Source organism: Cyprinus carpio, chromosome B17, assembly GCF_018340385.1.
Source record: "Cyprinus carpio isolate SPL01 chromosome B17, ASM1834038v1, whole genome shotgun sequence".
Lineage (NCBI taxonomy): Eukaryota > Metazoa > Chordata > Actinopteri > Cypriniformes > Cyprinidae > Cyprinus > Cyprinus carpio.
The window spans coordinates 24,026,975-24,050,527 of NC_056613.1; the positions used below are offsets into that span (position 1 = coordinate 24,026,975).

Below are 23,553 nucleotides of genomic sequence, written 5' to 3' on the forward strand. Positions count from 1 at the left end.
GGAAAATTTGAAATCGCATCACATGACCCCTTTAAGTAAAGATCATGTTCCACAAAGATATTTTCTAAATTTCCTGCCAATTTCCTGTAATATGCATTGATAAGGACTTCATTTGGACAGCTTTAAAGGTGATTTTCTCAATATTTATTATTTTTTTTTTTTGCACCCTCAGATTCCAGATTTTCAAATAGTTGTATCTCACCCAAATATTATCCTATCCTAACAAACCATACATCAATGGAAAGCGTATTTATTCAGCTTTCATATATATAAATAAAAAATAAAAAAATGACTCTTATGACTGGTTTTGTGGTCCATGGTCACATATGATAAACACAGAAACTTGTGCATCATAAAGGTGTGTGTTTGAGCTTCTGTGTTCACCAGATGTGATGTTCTCTATCTATGTGTGTTGATCATTGTTCAGATGTAAATGAAATCCTGAATTAATCACATGACTTTGATTAAAAAATAAACACTCAATACATGTGAATTGATTTTTTAGAACTTTAGTGGAAATACTATCTTTCAGAACTTTCAGCGGACATCTCAGATTTCATTTAAAAAATCCTCATTTGTTTTTCAAAGATTAATCAAAGTCTGCTGGGTTTAGAATTACATGAGAGTGAGTAAATGATGACAAAATTTAGAACCCTTTAGAACCATTTATTTCAACTGTATTTATCACTTTACGAAAAAGTAGGCGCCCTTTATAAAAAAAAAAAAAATCAGAGTGATTTTACAAGACGCACACTTTTTCTTCTTTCTTAACAGCCTACCGCTACAATGACTTGGTGTCACCACGTTTCCTGGATATGATAGCTAACCTGTCTGGCTGCACGGCCCATCGGCGCTTCAACCTTTTGATAGTTTATCTGATATCTGCTTAAGTATGGAGTATATGATGGATGTTGGCAATTGCATGCAGCACCCTATGTGGGGCGCCTCACTCACTGCCTTTGAGCGCTTGCTAAAACCAGTCTACGACAATGGCTTCAATCTCCCACGTGGTGCAACTGAGCGAAGGCATAACAGCTTCACTCTGCCTCTTCCACGCCTGGTCTCCACTTCCATGATTGGGACAGAGACCATCACCCCAGACGATCGCTACACACACATGCTTATGCAATGGGGCCAGTTCCTTGACCACGACCTGGATTCAACCGTTGTATCCCTCAGCCAGTCTCGTTTCTCCGATGGACAGTTGTGTACCTCGGTGTGCACCAATGACCCACCTTGTTTTCCAATCATGTTCCCTCCTGACGATCCACGGCAGCGGCGCAATGGAGCACGTTGCATGTTCTTTGTGCGCTCTAGTCCCGTTTGCGGCAGTGGAATGACCTCTCTGCTTATGAACTCTGTGTATCCACGTGAGCAAATGAACCAGCTCACCTCCTACATCGATGCCTCCAATGTTTATGGCAGCTCACAGCACGAGGCAGAAGAGATCCGTGACTTGGCCAGCCATCGGGGCATGTTGCGGCAGGGTATTGTGCAACGCACCGGCAAGCCATTGCTCCCCTTTGCAACTGGCCCACCAACAGAGTGCATGCGGGATGAAAACGAAAGTCCCATTCCTTGCTTCCTAGCTGGGGACCATCGAGCCAATGAGCAGCTTGGGTTGACAGCTATGCACACAGTTTGGTTCCGTGAACATAACCGCATAGCGAGCGAGTTGCTACGTCTCAATCCCCATTGGGATGGCGACACCATTTACCATGAGGCACGGAAGATAGTCGGAGCCCAAATGCAGCATATAACCTACAACCATTGGTTGCCCAAAATACTGGGCGAGGCTGGCATGAGGCTAATGGGCGACTATAATGGCTATAATCCCAATATTAATGCTGGCATCCTCAATGCTTTTGCCACTGCTGCGTTCCGCTTTGGCCATACACTCATTAACCCCATTCTGTACCGGCTTGATGAAAACTTTCAGCCCATCCAGCAAGGACACATTTCATTGCATAAGGCTTTTTTCTCACCCTTCCGTATTGTGAACGAAGGAGGCATCGATCCTCTGCTCCGTGGCTTGTTTGGAGTGGCGGGAAAAATGCGAGTGTCCACTCAACTGCTTAACACAGAACTTACCGAACGCCTTTTCTCGATGGCGCACGCCGTGGCGCTTGACCTTGCTGCCATGAATATCCAAAGGGGACGAGACCACGGTATACCACCTTACAATGACTACCGGGTGTTCTGCAACCTGACGTCCGCGCAGACGTTTGATGATCTAAGGAATGAGATTCAGAACCCCAGCGTGCGAGAAAAGCTTCAGAGGTTAGGTCTCGTTCTATATAACATGTCATTGAGAGACACATTCAGCATTTTCTGGATGTAATGGTCTGTTCTGCTCCCAGGCTGTATGGCACACCTCAGAATGTTGACCTGTTTCCTGCGCTGATGGCTGAAGAACTGGTGCCTGGCAGCAGACTGGGACCGACCCTCATGTGTTTACTGGCAACCCAGTTTAAGCGTCTCAGAGATGGTGACCGGTAAGATTTTTAAATTTCAAACTTATTTGTATAGTGTTTTTCATAATACACATTAGGACTTTTCACGCTGTGCTTAACCCTAGGTTATCGTCATTATAAACCCCATTTTTAACCTTGGCTTAAAGCAGGTTTCACACTTGTAATTTAGACAAGTTATATGTTATGAAATCCTGCTCTGGAGAAGTGATAGCACTGCTATGTTGTGGTGTCAAACATGTATCATGTTAAACGATACTAGCAACAGACACCCAATCAATCGTGCCTCACATTCACATGCTTTGGTCAGTCACAGAAACACAGCACGTTGTATAAACAGTTGCCTTGCCACTTAAGGTGAAAAAAGCCAAATACTGATGGACAACATGAATTGGAGAGAAGGAAAGATTGTTTTGGAGTGTTGTACTCTACCTATATAGTCCAATAAGTCAATTTAGGGAAAATCTATCAATTAGCAATATATAAAATATGGATGCGCAATGTAAATATTATGTAAACGTATTGCTACTTTCATTCAATCAATGACACTGACACCGCAAATAAGAACATTAACCCAGGGTTTAGGAATGTCATCTTATGAATACTCAGGATTAATTGTTAACCGCAGATAAATTGTGCGAAATGTGAAGCAAGATAACCCAGAATTCTGTTTACCTGGGTTTAAAGTATGAGAAGCCCTATTGTTTCAAAACAGCTTTCCTTATAGTCACATTTAGCAGATTAGAGCTAGGTGATAATATAGTTTACATTTTGCGACAATGCAAGCGATTAAGCAGTTGAGAATTGCTATATAGTATAAATCGTCCTACATGAGTATACAGTATGTATGTTGGTAAAATAGTATGTACTATATATCCAACTTTTAATATATTGTTTACATTTTTCGACAATATATACAATCAAGCTGTTGAGATTTGCTATAGTACATACAGTATACACATTAAGTGGTGTATATCTGGGTAAGATTGGATGTACTTGTAGTAATAGGTATAAATTATTAATTCAGTAATTTGTTATGTGGTTACATTGGGAACTATGAAACCTGTGAGGTTTTATTCTATTTGGTATAGTGGCAGACATAATTATTATTTATTGATGTGCTTCACTGACATGGTTAAATCAATGAATCAACTTCACTTTATGTAATAATAGGTTTTGGTATGAGAACCCTGGCTCCTTTAGCCCTGCTCAGTTGACTCAGCTGAAGCAGACGTCTCTCGCCCGGGTGCTGTGTGACAATAGTGACAACATCACCCGAATCCAGTCAGATGTCTTTAGCGTAGCTGAATTCCCTCATGGTTATGGAAGCTGTGACGATTTACCAAAGATTGACCTACGTATGTGGCAGGACTGCTGTGAAGGTATGAGACTCACATCATATTGACCTGAAGTGCCGCTGAAATATATTTCTAATCAAGATTTTTTTACAAGAAATGGCTCATTTCAATCCCAACAGCTTCTGTAATAATGTTTCAGTGCAAAACGAAACTGTCAAAAAGTATTCTAATATTCACAGCTTGGTAAAACCCATTGAGTAAATTTTTGCAAAGACATAAGTGTTGTCGCCTTGTCATATGAGCTTCACCTGTGACTAATAATTGATCAGTTAGGTCTCAGGTGTGTATAAAAACAACCCCAGTACACTAGACCTTCACATCAACTGCAACTAGACCTCTGCAAACATGCCTAAGATTCACCCTGAGACTAAAGTTTTGATTATCAAGAGGCTGAAGACCAGATCCACTGCTGATGTGGCAGACACCTTCAATGTGTCTCAGCCTCAAGTACAGAGGATAAAAAAAACATTTGAAGACACTGGAGACATTTTTGACAAGCCCGGGTCAGGCAGACCCTGCAAGACAACTGCTCGAGAGGACAGTTTGTTGGCTCGAAAATCCAAGGCCAGCCCATTTTCCACTGCAGCAGAGCTCCACAAGACCTGGTCACCTGAAGTCCCTGTGTCAACCAGAACAGTTTGTCGGATTCTGTCTCGAAATGGCCTCCATGGTCGAATCAGTGCCCAGAAGCCAGCACTAAACAAAAGACAATTGAAAAACCGTGTGGCATTTGCCAAGGCCCACAGCCTGCTAAAAGGATGGATGTTGGAAAAGTGGCAGAAGGTGGATTTTTCTGATGAATCTTCTGTTGAATTACACCACAGTCGCCGCAAATATTGCAGGAGACCTACTGGAGCCCGCATGGATCCGAGATTCACCCAGAAAACAGTGAAGTTTGGTGGCGGAAAACTCATGGTCTGGGGTTACATCCAGTTTGGGGGTGTGCGAGAGATCTGTAGGGTGGAAGGCAACATCAATAGTCTAAAATACCAAGAAATCTTAGCTACCTCTTATATTCCCAACCATAAGAGGCCAAATTCTGCAGCAGGATGGTGCTCCATCGCATACTTCCATCTCCACATCAAAGTTCCTCAAGGCGAAGAAGATCAAGATGCTCCAGGATTGGCCAGCCCAGTCACCAGACATGAACATCATTGAGCATATGTGGGGTAGGATGAAAGAGGAAGCATGGAAGATGAAAACCAAAGAATATTGATGAACTCTGGGAGGCATGCAAGACTGCTTTCTTTGCTATTCCTGATGACTTCATCAATAAATTGTATGAATCCTTGCCAAACCGCATGGATGCAGTCCTTCAAGCTCATGGAAGTCATACAAGATATTAAATTTGGATCTCACAGCACCACTACTTAATTTGCTGACATATTTTTGTGTTTGCAGTAAATTTGTTCGATTTCTGTATAGGCGACAAAACTTTTGTCTTGCCAAAATTTGACCTTTCTGTCTTGATTAAATGATAAATCTTTTTTCAGTGAAACTAATTTATTTCAGTGCATTAAACATCATTTGGGAGGGTTTAAGCTTTTCATATGAGCCATTTCTAACACCAATTGATTAATTAAAAGTCAGGTTAATAGCAGGTGTTTCTACACAATAGATAAGCGACAAGACTTTTGTCAGGGACTGTATTGTTGTGGTTGTATTAGGTTGGGATTGTTTTATTCTATTGGTTTTTTTCAGTTGGGATTTTTTATGATTTTTAATGTTGCTTTTGTGAAGGATATATATATATATATATATATATATATATATATATATATATATGATATAAATATTGTGAAATACTATTACAACTGTTTTCTGTGTGAATATGTATGTTAAAATGTAATTGATTGCTGTGATCAAAGCTAAATTTTCAGAATCATTACTCCAGACTTCAGTGACACATGATCCTTCAGAAATCATTAGAATATGCTGACATTTCTATTTATTTAAAATCTAAGAAGTAATTTTTTTACAATTTTGTTAAAGTATTAAGTGGATTAGGAATTCAAGACCCAAAGTTAACAGCACATTCAGCATCAAATCACTGTTTTCAACTGCAGTATTCTCACTAATACGTTTTATGTTGCTTTTAATTTATTTTGTTAAAAATCCTTAGAAATTATTTGAATGGCTAGACATGCTTGTATATGCACACATACTGTACACTGAATTATTTCTTCTTTTGTTATTGTATGTTTTTTTTACAGAATGTCTTTGACATTTGTGCTCTATTTTTTCTTCATTTTCATATTCCTCGTATTAATTTTAAATTATTTTGTTTCATTTTTCAATGTGTAAAATGTAAGATTTAAATAAGAATTATACCATAGTCTCTCTGAATACTCTGATTGGCTGGAAGATGTCTATTAAAACTCTGTAATACACAGGTAGCTATAACACTGTTGTATATTGATAAGCTCCCTTCATCATTCATAGCACACACGGACACTCAAGCACACACGAAACCACTACATTATTAGCATTTCTGTTTCTGAAGTTTTTAAACTCACAGCTTCACAGATGCAGATAATCGGCACATGCTAATTCTCTACCTAATTAATTTAAATAAATGCAATCTAACTGCATTATTTTACTTCAGATTTCTACATCTAATGTTCTGTAGATAAATCAACTAATGAAAATGAGCTGTTATTCTTGTCTGTCCAGTCAAATTTTGCGATCATTGACAGCTTTAATTTGTCAGTGCTGTAAATGACCTGTCTAGTCTTTGTACAGCTGTTTTTATCTGCATCGAATAAAGGCTGAATTTCTTGCACCTGCAGACTGCCGTACTAAAGGTCAGTTCAACGCCCTGTCTTACCACTTCAGAGGCCGCAGGTCAGCGGAGCACAGCTATGCAGAGGAGAAACCTGCCACCAACCTCACTGACAACAGCAGGTACAACACACATGCTACATTTACCTCTGCATTTCACTAAAGATCATTTGTATATTCTCATAGCATTACTGATAATGGACCCTTTTCACATTTCCTGGATTCTCAGAAACGAAAGTCATAGGGCAAGATTTAATAAAACTGTTAGCATTAGGGTGCAATTCCATAAAAGTAACAATGGGCGGGGAAAATAATTCTGCGTGTGATTTATTGACAAGTTTCACATTAAAGAACACAGACGCAGCATCTGATTTCCATAATGACCAGCGCAATCTACTGTACCAAGAGCGGCGCAAATTACCGCTTGCTTTAAGACATGCTTTTTTAGGCATTAAATAATGGCACTATTACCAGTAATTTGACAAGCACAAATGTTATATGTATTTGAATACTCTCCTCCCATAAATTTTGCCTCCGATAGGGAAATTCTTACAAATTCATTAAGGTCAGGTGCAAAAATAACTGTGTCCACACCTTTTCAGTGCTAATGCTTCACTGGGTGTCTTTAGTAAGTCCTGACAGCACTATTTTAACACCAAAAGATGGTTTGCACTGGTGCAAGCTGTTAGTAAATCTGGCCCATAGTTGGGTAAACTTCTATAGTGGTGAACAGAAATTAGACTGTCTTTCTAAAAGATAAAAAAAAAATATCAAGAGATTGATTTTGTTGGTCACTCCCTCATCAGCGTTAACCAGCTTTCTGAAATTGAATGCCAAGGTGATAAAACAAACAGTGTAGTGTTTTACTATATCAGATCTACATGATTTTTTTTTTTTAATAAAAATTAAAAAAAAAAAAAACTTTCATACATTTACAGTGTTAATAACTGTGGAAACATAATCACAGTCTGTGAAAAGGGTCTATAGTTGTAATAATGCATAATTTAACTTGTTATAGCTTATTTATCAATCAATCATATATTGAATGATTTCTGTTTTTCAGCGCTTTGGAAGAAGCTCTAACCACAGTAAACATAACTGTATTACCAAAGTCAAGCACTGAACCCTCCATTAAGGATTTCCAAGACTTTGTTGCTGACATGCAGAAAACTATCACAAGTTTACGAAAACAGGTTAGGACTCGTGATTCACCAAGTTGCAATATATACTTTATCTGTTTATATAAACCTTGTGAAAATCCAGATTCCATATTTTCTTTGTCCACTTCACAATAGATGTTTTCAAGTCTATCCAATAGCAGATAAAGCAATCCTCAGTGAATTAGCAGAACAAAATATGTTGATCTAGAAAGACATCCTACTTGCAAAATAAAAGACTATGCTGTATATCACCTGTTTGTAAGAGGTAACTGCTCATTCACAATTAATAACATTTATAACAATTATTACCATTACCTTAGATCATCACCACCAAACACTTCCTGTTGACTGCCATTCTTTTTTGATTCAGAATCAAGATATGTTTTAGTTCAACATCCTCAATCAGTAATCATATTTTAGCACGTTTCACTCCCACACATTATCAAGTGAAAAAAGTGATGTGACATACAGCCAAGTATGGTGACCCATTCTCAGAATTCGTGCTCTGCATTTAACCCATTCAAAGTGCACACACACAGCAGTGAACACACACACACCCTGAACACACACCCAGAGCAGTGTACAGCCATTTATGCTGTGGCGCCCGGGGAGCAGTTGGGGGTTTGGTGCCTTGCTCAAGGGCACCTCAGTCGTGGTATTGCCTGCCTGAGACTCGAACCCACAACCTTAGGGTTAGAGTCAAACTCTCTAACCATTAGGCCACGACTTCCGCGCAATAATAATAGGAATCAATATAGTATGGTGCATTAAAACTGAATATACTTTATAATGCAAAGAGTAGACAGAAAAAATAAATAATTCTCACTGTTGGAACTGACAGATAAAAAGACTTGAAGGCCGTCTGAGCAGGAGAGACTGTGCAGATGAGGACGGGAGAGAGCGAGTAGATGGAGAGAGTTGGAAGAAGAACCCCTGCACCACCTGTCAGTGTCACGTAAGTTTATCAGTGCATTGAGCATTTCTGAATTAAATATTCAGGTGCATTCACATGTAGACTGTGCTGCATTTTTTACTTGCCTTCGTGGGATTGTGAACACGGTAGTTTTACACAAAGTACCAATGTTCTGGGTATTATGAACTCTAGACACAGAAACATTTGACTTATCTCAAGCAATGATTCTCAGCTGGTTTTGGTTCAGGATTACAGAATTGTTTATGGTCCAAGAGCAAATAAAAATGTCCTTAAAATGTATAACTGTAAGAATGTATAACAATAAGCTGTGATACACAACCTTTGATGTAATATATGAGATAATTTTTCTCACTATGAAAATAACCACGAAGCTGGCATGGCGTTACTAACAAAAAAATTAATATATGTGAAGCATTTTTTCCATTTTAAAAGTTTAAACGTCAGTTTTGCTATTGCTATTATGCACAATGATGTATTCAGTATATATCATGATAATATTCAATATATATTGCAATTTGCTCGTACAGTAGCATTGTTTTTCTGACTGTATCAAACAGTCTTGACAGTGTGGTTCATTACAAAAAAATCCAACCTTCCATGCTGAATTGCAGGGTTACAGGAAAGTGGAGTATGTAGTGTATTTTTTAGTAGTGAGTCTGAGTACACCTTCAGAGACTCAAGTGTTGTTATTGATTTTTTTTTTTTTTTTTTTCTTTTTTTTTAATATAGAAAGTCACTGGTTATTAAAATAATTTATACAAAACGATTGCATAACTATGGATTTTCAACTGTATTACATAATTTTAAAGCTTTAGTTCACCCAAAAATGAAAATTAGGCTGTGTTTTACTCACCTCCTAGCATCCTAGGTGTATATGACTTTCTTCTTTCAGATGAATCCAGTCAGAGTTATATTAAAAATTGTCTTTGATCCTTCAAGTTGTTTCATGGCACTCAGCAGGTGTTGCATGCATCAGTCCAAAAGTTGTTAAATAAAAATCACCCATCCATAAAATAAGTGTCTCACACAGCTCCGGGGGGTGAACAAAGGCCTCCTGTAGCGAATCGATGCGTTTTTGTAAGAAAAATATCCAAACGTAATAATCAGTTGAATCTAGCTTGCGCTCACTGTTGTAAACGGAAGCAGTCCCGGGAGCATGAAGTATGATGTCAGCTTTGTGCATGCTCCGCTCAGAAGTGACGCACGAGGAAATGCAGCGGAGAGATCAAAACAAAACAATGTTCAATAATTAGAAGTACAAAACGAGGATTTGTAAAGAAGTATGTTGGAGGATTTCCATATAAGCCAAGAAGAGACTTGTTTTCCTCTTGGCTTATATCGAAATCCTCCAACATTCTTCTTTACAAATCCTCGTATTGTTACGTTCAGAGACTTTGTTCACCCCCAGGAGCCGTGTAAGACACTTTTTTTTTATGGATGGGCGCTTTTGATTGAATTTCTTTTGGACTGATGCATGCAACAAAACACAACCATTTTTAATGTAACTGACTGGATTTGTCTGAAAGAAGAAATTCATATACACCTAGGATGCCTCTGGGGTGGGGCTGGGTTGAAAATCATTTGGAATAGTTTATTTATGATCTACCAAATGACTCATTGAGAACATTTTTTTTTACTCAATAATGCCAAATTCTACTCACTGTGAAATATCTGTTACATCTGTGTTTTCTTTATCTCACTGCAAATGAATATGCAGGATTCTAGCACTCTCATGTACTTACTGTTGTTGATAGATGGATCAGTAGATGGACTGATTCCTAGAGGGAGCTTTAGCTGTCAAAAACTGAAAAATGCCCTCACATGCTGCGTGTCATTGTAACATTATAACTCAATCTGGGATAGAGTCTGCAGTCAGTCACATGTAGTTTAAAGGAATAGTTCACCCAAAAAATGAAAATGTGCTAAAAATGGATCCATCCCCAAGCCACCAAGATGTAGATGAGTTTGTGAACAGATTTGGAGAAATTTGGCATTAGCAATTTAGCATTGTATCACTTGCTCACCAATGGATCCACTGCAGTGAATGGGTGCTGTCAGAATAAGAGTCCAAACAGCTGATAAAAACATCACAATAATCCACAAGTAAAGGGACATACCTGTGATGATTCCTGCAGAAATATTGTTCCGTTTTCAGCTCAGGTGTTCCTGTGTCTCTGTCTCTGTCTCTGTTAGGATGCCCAGGTGACGTGTTTCGTGGAAAAGTGTCCGCAGGCAGCATGTCTGAAGCCAGTGATACCCAAAGGCTCGTGCTGCCCCGTGTGCCTTAACCAGCCGTCACAACCGCAGGATAATGAGCGCTACGTATAACCTCAGCACACTTAACCAATGTGACCTTGAGCTCATGCCTCCAATTGTTCCATAGTTGCGTTTCAGGGTTTTTTTGTTGTTTGTCACGTATTGGTATTTTTTGTTTGCATATCCTCAGATGCCCTAAACAAAGAACCAAAAATACACTGCCTTAAAAAAGTATTTGAACAGATGAATGTTGGGGCCCTGTTTTCTTCCTCAGACATGTTAACCGAGAGACGACTACCCAAAGTGTCCATTTACGAGACCGAGGATGGACGGCTCCGGTCCTGGAGGGACACTTTCCTGCAGAGTTCAGCTCTATAACTAAGCAAACACACCAAACCAAAGTCTTCAGGATTACTTGAAAATTGCAGTCAGTTGCGTTCAAAAAAATATATATTTAGGCTTACGTTTGAGATTAACACATTTGAATTGCGTATAAAATTTCTGTCCTTTTGGACTGCACAGTTTTTACATCAACTGGTAGAGTCAATGCGATACATATTTGTCAGTTATACTTAAAAGAAATGGGTAAGATTTCTAAACTGAATGTGGTTTAAATGCACAGTAACCAGGTTTATATATTTATCATCATTACATTTCATTTGTTTCAATCTCGTACATTTAAACTAACTGATTATTGCTTGTTCCAGAGGTAATCATATTTTAACCATGTAATTGTTTTCACCATTAACAGATTTATGCTTATTCTGAGCAATGTATTTTGAAAATGTTGACATTTAGATCAAATCAAATAGATGCAAAGAGTTAAAAATGAACTGCCGTGATTTTTGGAGTGCCGAAATCTGTCTTATTTCATTAATGTGTGACTGACACGTTCATCACAGTTTATTAGTTGATCTTAAAACTGTAGAAAACAACTGGATGGAAATTTTATATGCAATTCAAATGCAGAAATCTTAAATTTAGGCTTAAATGTGTTTGTTTGACTGGGGACGGAGCTGAACTCTGCATGACAATGCCTTATTTCTGGTTGTTTTACAGAAGAAGCATTCTCAGGTTTGAGATGCCGCAGAACTGGTGCTATCTTACTCCATTTAATTGATTTACCCAAGTCTTAAGAGTGTTGTTTTATGCATTTAATTGTTTTGCAATATGCAATGCATCATACAGTATATACACTCATTATGTGCTTTTTTTTTAAAACAATTGTTGGGAGAAAATTCTTTTTTTTGTTGTTACTATAAAAAATGTGTAAATTTTTCTTATTTTTTCTTTGTTTATGGTGCATAGTATCATATTCTGGACATATGTAGAATATTAGTTCCCGCTTTTGGTCTTCCTCACACGTGGAAAAAAAAATGTGAATACCTTGAAATCAATCTTTGCAATGGGAAAAAAAAACTACTGATCACCAAATGTTTGTTTCCCTTGGCAACTGCGGGTTTTCTGAGACCTGGTGTTCTTTGCTTTATCTTGACAGAACGCTGTTATTGATGTTTTTGGTTTGGGAGCGACGGAGGTGAAGCGTTTGGGAAGTGCAGCACTGAGCTGACGTCAGGCTCTCTTTTAAGGGTGTTACTGTACTTTTCTATAATGCTCTGTTCTACCGGCACAGTATTTATATTCTTGTCATGAATGAAGCTCCAGATGTTTCCTTCCTTTTCAGACTGTTCAGAAAGATGTAAACAGTTGTGCCTCATCACAGTAGATCACTTGAAACACACAGACTACTCTCAGCATCCAGTGTTCAATTATATACACATTCGTTCACTTTTATCCAGCAGAAGGGCAATATTTGAGATGAGAATTGCATTATGTTCTGATTCCATTAACGATACGTTTTAGTGCTTTTAAGGAATCACTAAATAATGTTGTACCATTTGAACTGAATAAGAGTCATTTGTTTGTGAGAGTCATTTGTTACAATGCTCGTGCTGTATGTTTGTTACTGTGCAGCCAGCAAGAAGTTCACAGTGTTATCTGTGCTTTTGCCATTGTTTTTTTTTTTTTTTTTAAGTACCTGGTGTTTGTCGTGTTCATTTCAGACTGAAGATTTGCTTTGATGCTGTGGAAAATCTTGTTTAGTAGCTTAGTATGATGTTCCAATCATATCAGTAGACGTGAATGGAGCATAAAGAACCATGGAATTGTAATCTAATGAAAATTATACATACATACGTTTGGAATAACTAACTTTTTTTTTTTTTTTTATAGTCAGCAAGGCTGCATTTATTTGATCAAAATACAGTAAAACAGTATATTTTTTAAATATTATTACAATTAACTATTTTCTATTTGAATATGTTGTAATATGTAATTTGTCCCTGTGATGCGAAGCTGAATTCTTAGCATCGTAACTCCAGTTTTTAGTGTCACTTGATCCATCAGAAATCATTCTGATATGCTTATTGGCTGCTTAGTTATTTGTGATCAATTATTAATAGTGGTTTATATTATTAACAGTAAAGTTGAAAAAAAAAATTCAGTTTTTCTCATTGTTTTTGTGAAAACTGTGATGCATTTTCTTTTAAGATGTCTTTATGAATAGAAATAACTATTATTTTAAATAAAATCTTGTCACATCAATTTATTGCATCCTTGTTGAATGAAAGTATTGATGTTAAAAATTTTGAATGGTATTTTATCATGTTTTCCGAAAAAAAAAAAAAAAAAAAAAATATGCAGCAACACAACTATTGTCAATATTGATCATTTTAGAATGATTTCTGAAGATTGGAGTAATGATTCAAAATTCAGCTTTGCATCACAGGGGTGAATTCATTTTGAAATATTCCAACAGAAAATGCTTCATTTAATCTGTAATGACATTTCACAATATTACTGTTTTTACTGTAATTTTGATCAAATAAATGCAGCCTTGGTGAGCAGAAGAGACTACCTTCAAAGACTTTAAAAACTTATTTATTCCAAACTTTTGACCAGTAGTGTAAAATATGTGTATTATAATTATTGTTATCATTTAAATAGGGACTGGTCCTCAATTCCCAACCCTAGGAATTCTACAACTCTTATTTTGCTGAATGTGAAGTTTCCCCAATACTGTCACACACCGTGTACCAAAGACCAAACACGCATGTGTTTTGTTCAGTGCACTGGTAAGACATCTGATCTGTGGTGTGTTTTTGTTTTTTTTGGAGTCTCGCTGAAATTGAAAGCCATATCCTGAGCTGGAGAGCTGCACGGCTGCTCTTCTCTAAACATTCCACTGTATCCTGATGAAATGCCATCGAATCACCTTTACAGTTACTGTCTGCTTGTACGCTTGCAGTCGTGCTGGTTAGTGATTGGGAAAGTGACTGCTGTTGTGCTGAGAGCAGCTGAATTTTTATTCAGTTATTTTACTTGTTTTACCATTTGCGAACTGCATTCAACTCTTTTATCTCTTGATGTGTGACTCTATGTCAGTGTTTTATTACTCCCAAATGGCCTTCCTTCCTTCCTAAATGACCTAACAACCTCTTGAAGATCTTCCCCCAAACCAAACTGTGCACACATTGCCATGGACATGCACTGCCCTGCAAGACTGAACATGCTCAAGTGGTCAAAATGATTCTTATATTTTGTATTTTTGCCAAAGACTGTTTGCACTGCAACGTATGCCTTTCAACAATAAAATGGCCACATAAGAAACAGCTGTTTTATTTCCAACACACTGTATGTCTGGTTACATTTATGTAGCGCTTTTTATGGTACAAATTGTTGCAAAGCAGCTTCACATTAGCATTGTTATTTTTTTAAATTAATCACTTATGAAACAAATTCAGCAGTGAAGCAGCTCTACAGAAGGCAGTGTCATTAACCAGCTCAATCTGGTTCGTGTTTTGTTCTCATCTTATAGTATCAGTGAGATCATTATCATTATAAATCAGTAATATCATTAAATGTAGTCGTTTAACCCCTTTCTATTGAAAAATGTGATGTATGTGGAGTAAATCATGTTTGTAGACAGCAGTTCTGAACTAGTTTCTATGGAAGATGAATAAAAACTAAAACAAGGTAATTGCGACTTTTTATCTCACAATTCTGATTTTTTTTTTTTTTCTTGTTTTTGCAAGTTTATATCTCGCAATTCTGACTTTATATCTCGCAATTCTGACTTTATAACTTGCAGTTGCATGCTATAAAGTCAGAATTGCAAGATATGAACTCGCAATTTTGAGAAAAAAAGTCAGTATTGCGAGTTTATATCACAATTCTGAATTGTGAGATAAATTACCTTGTTTTATTTTTTATTAAGTGGAGGACACGGGCTTTAATACATTGGCAACCTAGTAATGTATGTGGGGGAAAAAACATGCTTTTCAGATATAAATTATTAGAGGTTTGCAACACTTTACAATAAGGTCCCATTAGTTAACATTAGCTTAATTTTAGGATTGACTAACATCAGCTTTAGGTTAGGTATAGTGTGGGGGTTGAAAGAAGACCAGCATTATCTTTTCGCCCAAAACAAGAGCAATCTGTGCAAATGTTTTGTTTGCCCAGAGGAGAACACATTCTCTTCACATGAGCTGTTTTCTTTTCAGGGTTCAGCCTGGGAGTAGAGCCAAGTTTCACAATAAGGCCACAAAGGCTCCTCGTCATCTGGGCTTGTATATGTGTGTCGGTCCCTGTAACGTGGCCCCTGATTTCAGCGAGGCTTATCTCTCCATGGGGACTCCCAACTCACAGAAACGCCTCTAAGTGGATACGGGGGGAAAAAAAAGCTGTCCTGAATAGCACATGCTCAGAGATTTCACTCCCAGCCTAGAATCTAGTGCATAATGAATTACACATCTGAACAGAGAGGCAGTGAGGTATGAATGAAAAGTTCACCACAGGACAATGAATGTTTAGAGGTGATGGATTCAGAGGTTGCAAACACCACACAATAGCACAGGAAAAGGAAATGTAAATGGGGCCATGAATTGCAATAGTAGGATTTGTACATAAAAATCTGTCAGAATTTGCTTTTTCCACTGATTTTAAACCCCTTTTGAACACAGTTTAAATGAGCCCAGGAATAGTTTACCAAAAGTGAAAATTTGCTGAGAATATACTTACCATCAGGCCACCCAAGATTTAGATGAGTTGGTTTCTTCATGGGAACAGATTTGGAGAAATGCAGCATTCCATCACTTGCTCAGCAATGGATGCTCTGCAATGAATGGGTGCCGTCAGAATGAGAGTCCAAACAGCTGATAAAAACATCACAATAATCCACACCACTCCAGTCCATCAGTTAATGTCTTGTAAAGCAAAAAGCTCGGTATCGAGCATGGTGCTTGATCTGTGCAGATTTCTCTCCCGATTCAGACCAGATCACTTCTCACTGGAGGAAGCTGCTTACTGTTGAAGCAGACAGGTAAACTCATCTACTCACTCATCTAGGGGTCACCATCCCTGCTCCTGGAGAGCTGCCATCCTGCACATTTCAGCTCCAGCCTTAATCAAACACACCTGAACCAGATAATCACGGTGTCCAGGGTGAACTGGGTTGGAACTGAGGTCTGCAGGATAGCAGCTCTCCAGGAGATCCCTTGTCACTTCACAACCTCACTATGTTTATGATCATGTATAGAGCCTACATTTAGCGTTTTACTTTTGGCGATTGAATTTAGGCTTCATAATCCATAGAGGTTGTGTTTATTTGTGAAATTTATCACGATGAGTAAAACATGCAAGAATCAAAAACTGTTGTTGGTCAAAGAGCTCATTTTCTGCAATAATTTTAAATGTCAAGGGAACGAAGGTGATGTCGGTTCATTAAGCTAAGCTTTCAGTCTCACAGTGTTCACTACAGTCTCTGGCATGACAGTGTCCCAGATACCAACATTTTAATGATTCAGAAAAGATGAATCACTGTCTGGTTTCGGTATGGAGATAAAGGTTAGGATCAGGATTTTTTTGCTAAAATTACAGTGTATATTTGCACTGTTTATTGTTTGCTTCTGGGCTCTGAAGGAGCATTTGGACCCAGGAAAAGTGATGCATGATTTCAGATTACACCATCTTTCCAATATTTCCTTTAAGCTGTTCAAACTATCCCTCTTACCTTCAACATTCAAATAAATGTCTCACTAATGTAACTTCCTAAACACTTTCTGTTATTGTTTTGTACAGCAATACAAATCCCGATCTATCCACCATGATAGTGATTTTTATTTTTACCTATTACTGTTTTATAATAAATTAATAATAATACCGGTACGAGTCTTCTGTACACTGCAACATAATTGCAATTCTGTAATATTAGGTCACTGCGGTATTTAATTTTTTTTTTTTTGCCCATGTGTATCTTCAAGATCTGCATCTTTTATATTTATAATCTCAGAAACATTAAAATCAGTTTGAATCTGAGCTTCAAAGTTTATCAAAAATGGTGCATATTAGCGCCGTCTGGTGGTCGAGGGGTTGAAAAGCATCTCATGCAAGACAACAGACACAGAAGTATTTGGGGGTTACAATTACAAAACAACAACAACAACAAAAAACCTACATAAAAAAGCCAGTCCTTCTATACTTTTATACGCACAGCCATATTAATTAACATTTGGACATCTTGTAGACATTTATCCAAATCAACTTATATTACATTCAAGGTAAGCCATTTACGTTTACATTTAAGCTTTGCACTACAGTACCAATGGACATTTACCCAACGATAAGTAATCAAACCAAAATGTTTTAAGTGTAAAGTCAATTTCTGTGCCTTGCGATGCAAACATTATAATAAAGTCCAAACACACGCACAAACACACAGACACACAATAAGAACAATGGGGCTGGTTGCAAGGCCAGGCCAAGGCATGGGTTCAATTCCCAGGAAATGCATGAACTAATAAAAAGCATACCTGGAATGCAATGTAATTTGCTTCAGATAAACGCATCTGCCAAATGCATAATGTAAATGTAAGCTACATTTTAATTTATAATAATGTGTCATGACCAGATGAGCATTTGTATGCATTGATGTCCATATGTCAGAAATGAGACTTGTAGGTTTGGCCTTTTGTTCATGTCATGTTTTTTTGCCTTGTCTTTGGTATCCTTATTAGGTTTATGGCTAAGGTTTGATTGCTTGGATGGAAGAATGAAGGTTGGATCTAACTTAAATCCAGCATAATCGGCAAATGTCTGGCACAATAGTATAATAGCATGATTGTAAATGCCTGGTAATTCATTGTTAGCAATCGTGTTGATTAGTCAGCAGTCATATGTTTTTGCATCTCATATGAAGCTGTAGATTTAAAAATACAAATTATAGTCAAACATGTTCATGCATAGTTTAGCTTGTTCCACTGAGTTTAGAGTACTGTGAGAAAAAGAAAATTCACACCATCAAGAACATACTGTGTGAGTCACTGTTGGCTTGCCTGTACCTTAGATGCTTGCAGCTGTTGACCCACTTGCAGAAGACACATTCTCATGTTTTGCTCTGTAACCCTACTGTATCATACTGATACTAACATTTCTAAGGCCTCTAAATGATCAACATCATCAAAAAAGGTATTTTAATATAATTGCACAAATGTCCACCTTCAGCTTGTGCTTCACGTCTTTTTGATAGTAATGTTTCAAGATGAACACTTACTGGACTGAAGAACATAGCTTTACTTGAATATCCAGGCATCACTTTTTTAGAAAAATCATGTTCAAATTTGAGTTTCAAATATGATCATCAGTCTTTTGGGGAAGGTTTTTTTCTTCATCTCTCAATCACCAATGTACTGTAGAATTTCATATTACTTTTTGATTAAATAAATATCAGCATCTGCACAAAATTGCAAAATTTTTGCTCAGTTTATGCCTCTGAATAAAATTGAGGTGTTCTTTCCACCTTGAGTTTGAGCTTCATATTCTCATATTCCATACTACACTAGTCAAAACAGTCTAAAAAGAAAATTAAAAAACTTATGAATTTTATAAAATGTTGTCTAAAGTAAAAAAAAAAAAAAAATCTTCCATAAAAAAATTTTAGGTATAATTTCATATGTCAGGCTTTACAGGGATAATGTCTCAGGTTTGAGGAAGTGTAGTTTTTATTTGCCAACTGCTGAAAAATATAAAGAACTCGAGGTAAAAAAAAATAATAATAATAAAATTAGGTTATTGTTGTCATGAGCCGTGTTTGACTCTAGTTTTCCTTTCTTTTCTATTTCGTGCAGTGCTATCCTAGACTCAGCTGTTCGCGATCACAATCCCTCTTTACGCTGATTTACCTCTCTGTTTTTCTCTGCGTTTTACGAGGCTCTTTGCCAGATTATTGTGCTTAGCTGTCAGTCTCTTGGCTACTCTATTCTGTCTATTGCGAGACCTACGTAGGAGTTCAGTCCTGCCTTGCCTAGTCGTGTCCTTTCGTGTGACTTACCTGGATTTCTGTCCAGTCTCCCAGTTACCCCCTGAAAGCAGTTTGTTCTCCTCCAGACGCTGTCCTCCGGCCTGTGCAGCCTGAGAGGTAGTCGCACCTCGCCCAGCAGCCCGGTGCGGCGCTCTAAAGTCAACTCAACAACTCTCAACAACTCTCAAGTCAAGTCAACCCCTATGTTCCAGATGTTCTGTGTTAATGTCCAGTTCTGTGACCGCCGGATACGGCCAGTGAACGGCAGACTACCTGAGTTTTTTGTGGACAATAAATCCTCTGTTTGATGTGCCTGTGTCCTTTTGTCATGACAATTGTAAAATGTTTACATGATTTTTCAATATTGCCAGTAATTAATAAATTGTGTTAGAAGTAATATGAATATGTACATTAAAAAGGTATTTATTGTATCTTTACTGGCTGACAGATTCCTATCATTGCCTACTAAGGGCTAAGCACTAAAAGTATGGTTCCCTTCTAGTCGGTCACTAGAATTTAGACCGACGAATTGGGATCTCGCTTAGAGAGACCAATCAACTTCGAGTGTAAACTAAACGAGCCAATGCACATTGGCATGTGATGATTGCATATGCCACTGATTGCAGAGCGAGTATAACTAGGCAGCAGGTGCAACGCATACTCAGCTTTTTGCTTTGGAGAGGAGTGATCACATCGTTCTGCCCCTGACTACTCTACTGAGAGAGAAGACTGAATGCTTCAGCGGTGGTGGTTCACCATGTTGAGTGGGTTGCTCACATCAGGCTGCAATACCCCCTGTTTGCGTTGCAGGCGGCAATCTTCCCTGTGCGTTTCAGCATGCTAAAAGAGCTTTTTTCCTAAAAGAGCATTTACGGGTGCATCTTTGCTTCTGGCAAACTCGATGTAATGTCTTTGTAAAGACATTAAGCAAGCTATGGGTGTTATTCATGAATGTCATGGACTGCAACTCTCACTCCGAACAACGAAGGTCACCGTGAGTTCTCTGGGTCATGCGATGTCCACACTTGTGGTCCAGGAGCGTCACCTCTGGCTGTGTCTGGTCAACATGAGGGACGCCAACAACGTTCAAGGTCCCTGTTCAAAATGAAAACAGGAGTTTTACAGCCCTTACTTCATTGTACCCAAGAAAGGCGGTGGGTTACAACCGATCTTGAATCTGCGTGTCTTAAACTGGGCCCTTCACAAGCTACCGTTCAAGATGCTCACGTAGAAGTGCATCTTCGGGTGCATCCGTCCCCGAGATTGGTTTGCAGCAATCGACTTGAAGGACGCATACTTTCATGTTTCGGTCCTTCCATGCCACAGGCCATTCCTGAAGTTCGCGTTCGAAGGATGAGCATATCAGTACAAGGTCCTGCCCTTTGGGCTGTCCCTGTCACCCTGTGTCTTCACGAAAGTTATGGAGGCAGCCCTTGTTCCTCTGAGAGGACTGATGACTGACTCATAGTAGTTCAGTCTCAGGATCAGTTGTGCAAACACAGGGACTTGTTGCTCTCGCACCTTAGCCGTTTGGGCCTTCAGTTCAGTTGGGAAAAGAACAAACTCTCCCCGATGCAGAGGATCACTTTTCTCAGTATTGAGTTTGATTCGGTAAAACAGACAGCATGCCTCACGCAAGAATGTGTTCAGTCAGGGTTGAACTGCATGAATATGTTCAGGAGCAGGACAGCAGTCCCACTGAAACAGTTTCAGAGGCTCCTGGGGCATATGACAGCTGTAGCGGCAGTCACTCTGCTGGAGCTGCTTCATATGGGACAGCTTCAATACTGGCTCCATGGCCGAGTCGCAAGGTGGGTGTGGCAACATGCCACTCACTGGGTCCAAGTCACACTGGCCTGCCGCCAAACCTTCAGCTTGTGGCCAGACCTTGCGTTTCTCCAGGCAGGAGTGCCCCTGGAACAGGTCTCCAGGCATGCTGCGGTTTACACGGATGCCTCTACCACTGGGTGGGGGGCCACGTACGACTGGCATGCAGTTTTGGGGGTTTGGATGGGCCCCTAACTGCACTGGCACATCAACTGCCTAGAGCTGTTAGCAATACGCCTTGCCTTGAACCGTCTCAGAAGGCACTTATGAGGCAAGCACAGGCTGGTCCGGATGGACAACACTGTGACCGTTGTGTAGATCAACCGACAAGGTGGTCTACACTCCCGTCACATGTTGCAACTCACCTGCCTCCTCCTCCTCTTGAGTCAGAAGAATCTGAGGTTGCTTTGTGAAATTCACATTTGATAAGCACAACCGTACAGCCGAAAGGCTGTCACAAGCTGTGCTCCCCGGGGAATGGAAACTCCATCCCCAGATTGTCCAACTGATTTGGAAACATTTTGGAGCCGCTCAGGTAGACCTGTTTGCCTCTCCAAAGACCTCTCACTGCCAGTTGTTTTACTCCCTGGCCTAGGGAACACCCATCATGGATGCAATGGCAGACAGCTGGCTGCGGGGCCTTCGCAAGTATGCGTTTCACCCAGTGAGCCTTTTTGCTCAGACACTGTGCAAGATCAGGGAGGATGAGGAGCAGGTCCTGCTTGTGGCGCCTTACTGGCCCACTCAGACATGGTTCCCGTAACTAATGCTCCTCATGACAGCCCCTCCCGGGCAGATTCCTCAGAGGAAGGATCTACTGACTCAGAGAAGGGGCACCCTGTGGCACCCGTGTCCAGACCTCTGGAAACTTCATGTCGGGTCCCTGTCTACGAAGTCTATGTTGCTGCAATTGCTGCCAATCATGACCCCATGGAAGGGAAGTCGGTAGGGAAGCATGATCTGGTCATCAGGTTCCTTAGGGGGGCGAGAAGGTTAAAATCTTCCCTGGCCCCCCTCTATACCCTCTTAGGACCTGTGTCTAATGCTCAAAGCACTACAGCAGGGCCCATTTGAGCCTTTGCAGTCAGTTAACCCTCTGAAATCAGCTAACGCGGATATGCATTTTGAGGCAAATTCTCCTGATAAGACCGAAAAGAACTTAAATTTCACTTTCAGTTTTGATCGTACTGATAAGAGCAATACATCAATCGAATCTGTAAAGGGTCTACTTTTATTTGTTTACACACATGATAACAACAAAACTTTGTGCATTTATAAAATAAAGAAAACAAACTGTCTGCAGCCTTGATCTGCGGTGATCTTCATTCAGAAACTCAGTGAATACTCAACACAGAGACATGAGAGAGACATCTATAGAAAGTTTGACGTGTCTACTTTTAAACTAAGCAAGTGCTACCAAAAACAAATATTCTGTGATAAAGTAATCCACATGAAAACAACGCGATGTCCAGTCTTTCACGTCTCCCTTCATTATATCTAATGCGACCACACCCATGCGCCGAGCTCGCTATTGTTATTATAAGCATCCACGTGAAGCTCGCGGCGGGTAACCGCCCTCATCAGAGCAAACAAAGCAACGATACTGTACTTCACGTTTTTTAAATGTTAATGTTTGCTTCACGCTGAGAGGAATAAGACATAATTCACCTCAATAAGACCGCTGAGAAGAATAAGATTTGGATTACCTCAGAAAGAAGAACGAGGCGTCTTGACCCAGCAGAGATAAATCTTTTTATTATTAATCTACTTGTATTAGTTGTCATATAACTTGTACACATTTTACTAGTTAGAGTTTTTCCAGATTATAATTCCTGACTAAATGTATAATCAAGTGAAACATTATGAAGTTTCATTTACATCATCTCAATGTTTCATGATGTCAGGATGTTTTTTTTTTTTTTTTGTTTTTTTTTATGTTCTACAACATAGACAGCAATACGATATAAAAGTAATATGAGTTATAATGTTGCTAGCTTAATGTCAGTAAGAATGATTAGACAAAACTGTGATAGGCTATTCTCTGTTCACGAATATAGCCATATACAGTATGTTTATAACTATATATATTGTATAGGCCTTCATACAAAGCATGCTTGTGTTTTCAAGAATGTAACTAAGCTTCTGTTCATCAATATCTGCTCTGGTGTTAATATGTTTAATGTGTTATACCCTGTCATTGGTGTTTGCAATCGTCTGAGGTAAAAAAAAAAAAAAAAAAAAAAAAAGTGTTTTATGTAGTATGTTATTATTATTGATGATAATTGTTGTGTTTTGTGGTTGTTTTGTTTTTTTTTTATTATTTACTAATAGTATCAGTGACCATCACAATAATGTTAATAATGCAGTTTATTTGCGTAAACAGCATGCTTACTTTTTTATTTCAGAA

General features: G+C 38.7%; 1 protein-coding gene across 1 annotated transcript in view; it reads left to right on the forward strand.

Annotated features, from left to right (window-relative positions):
* Positions 1-12,176, forward strand: part of LOC109107325 (peroxidasin) — a 60,074-nt gene extending 47,898 nt beyond the window's left edge. The window contains 8 exon segments of the mRNA XM_042742880.1: positions 775-860; positions 863-2,280; positions 2,361-2,495; positions 3,645-3,853; positions 6,619-6,733; positions 7,674-7,803; positions 8,612-8,725; positions 10,898-12,176. Of these exon segments, the coding sequence (XP_042598814.1) occupies positions 775-860; positions 863-2,280; positions 2,361-2,495; positions 3,645-3,853; positions 6,619-6,733; positions 7,674-7,803; positions 8,612-8,725; positions 10,898-11,032 (2,342 nt within the window). The 3' untranslated portion in view covers positions 11,033-12,176.
* Positions 12,177-23,553: the final 11,377 nt, after the last annotated feature.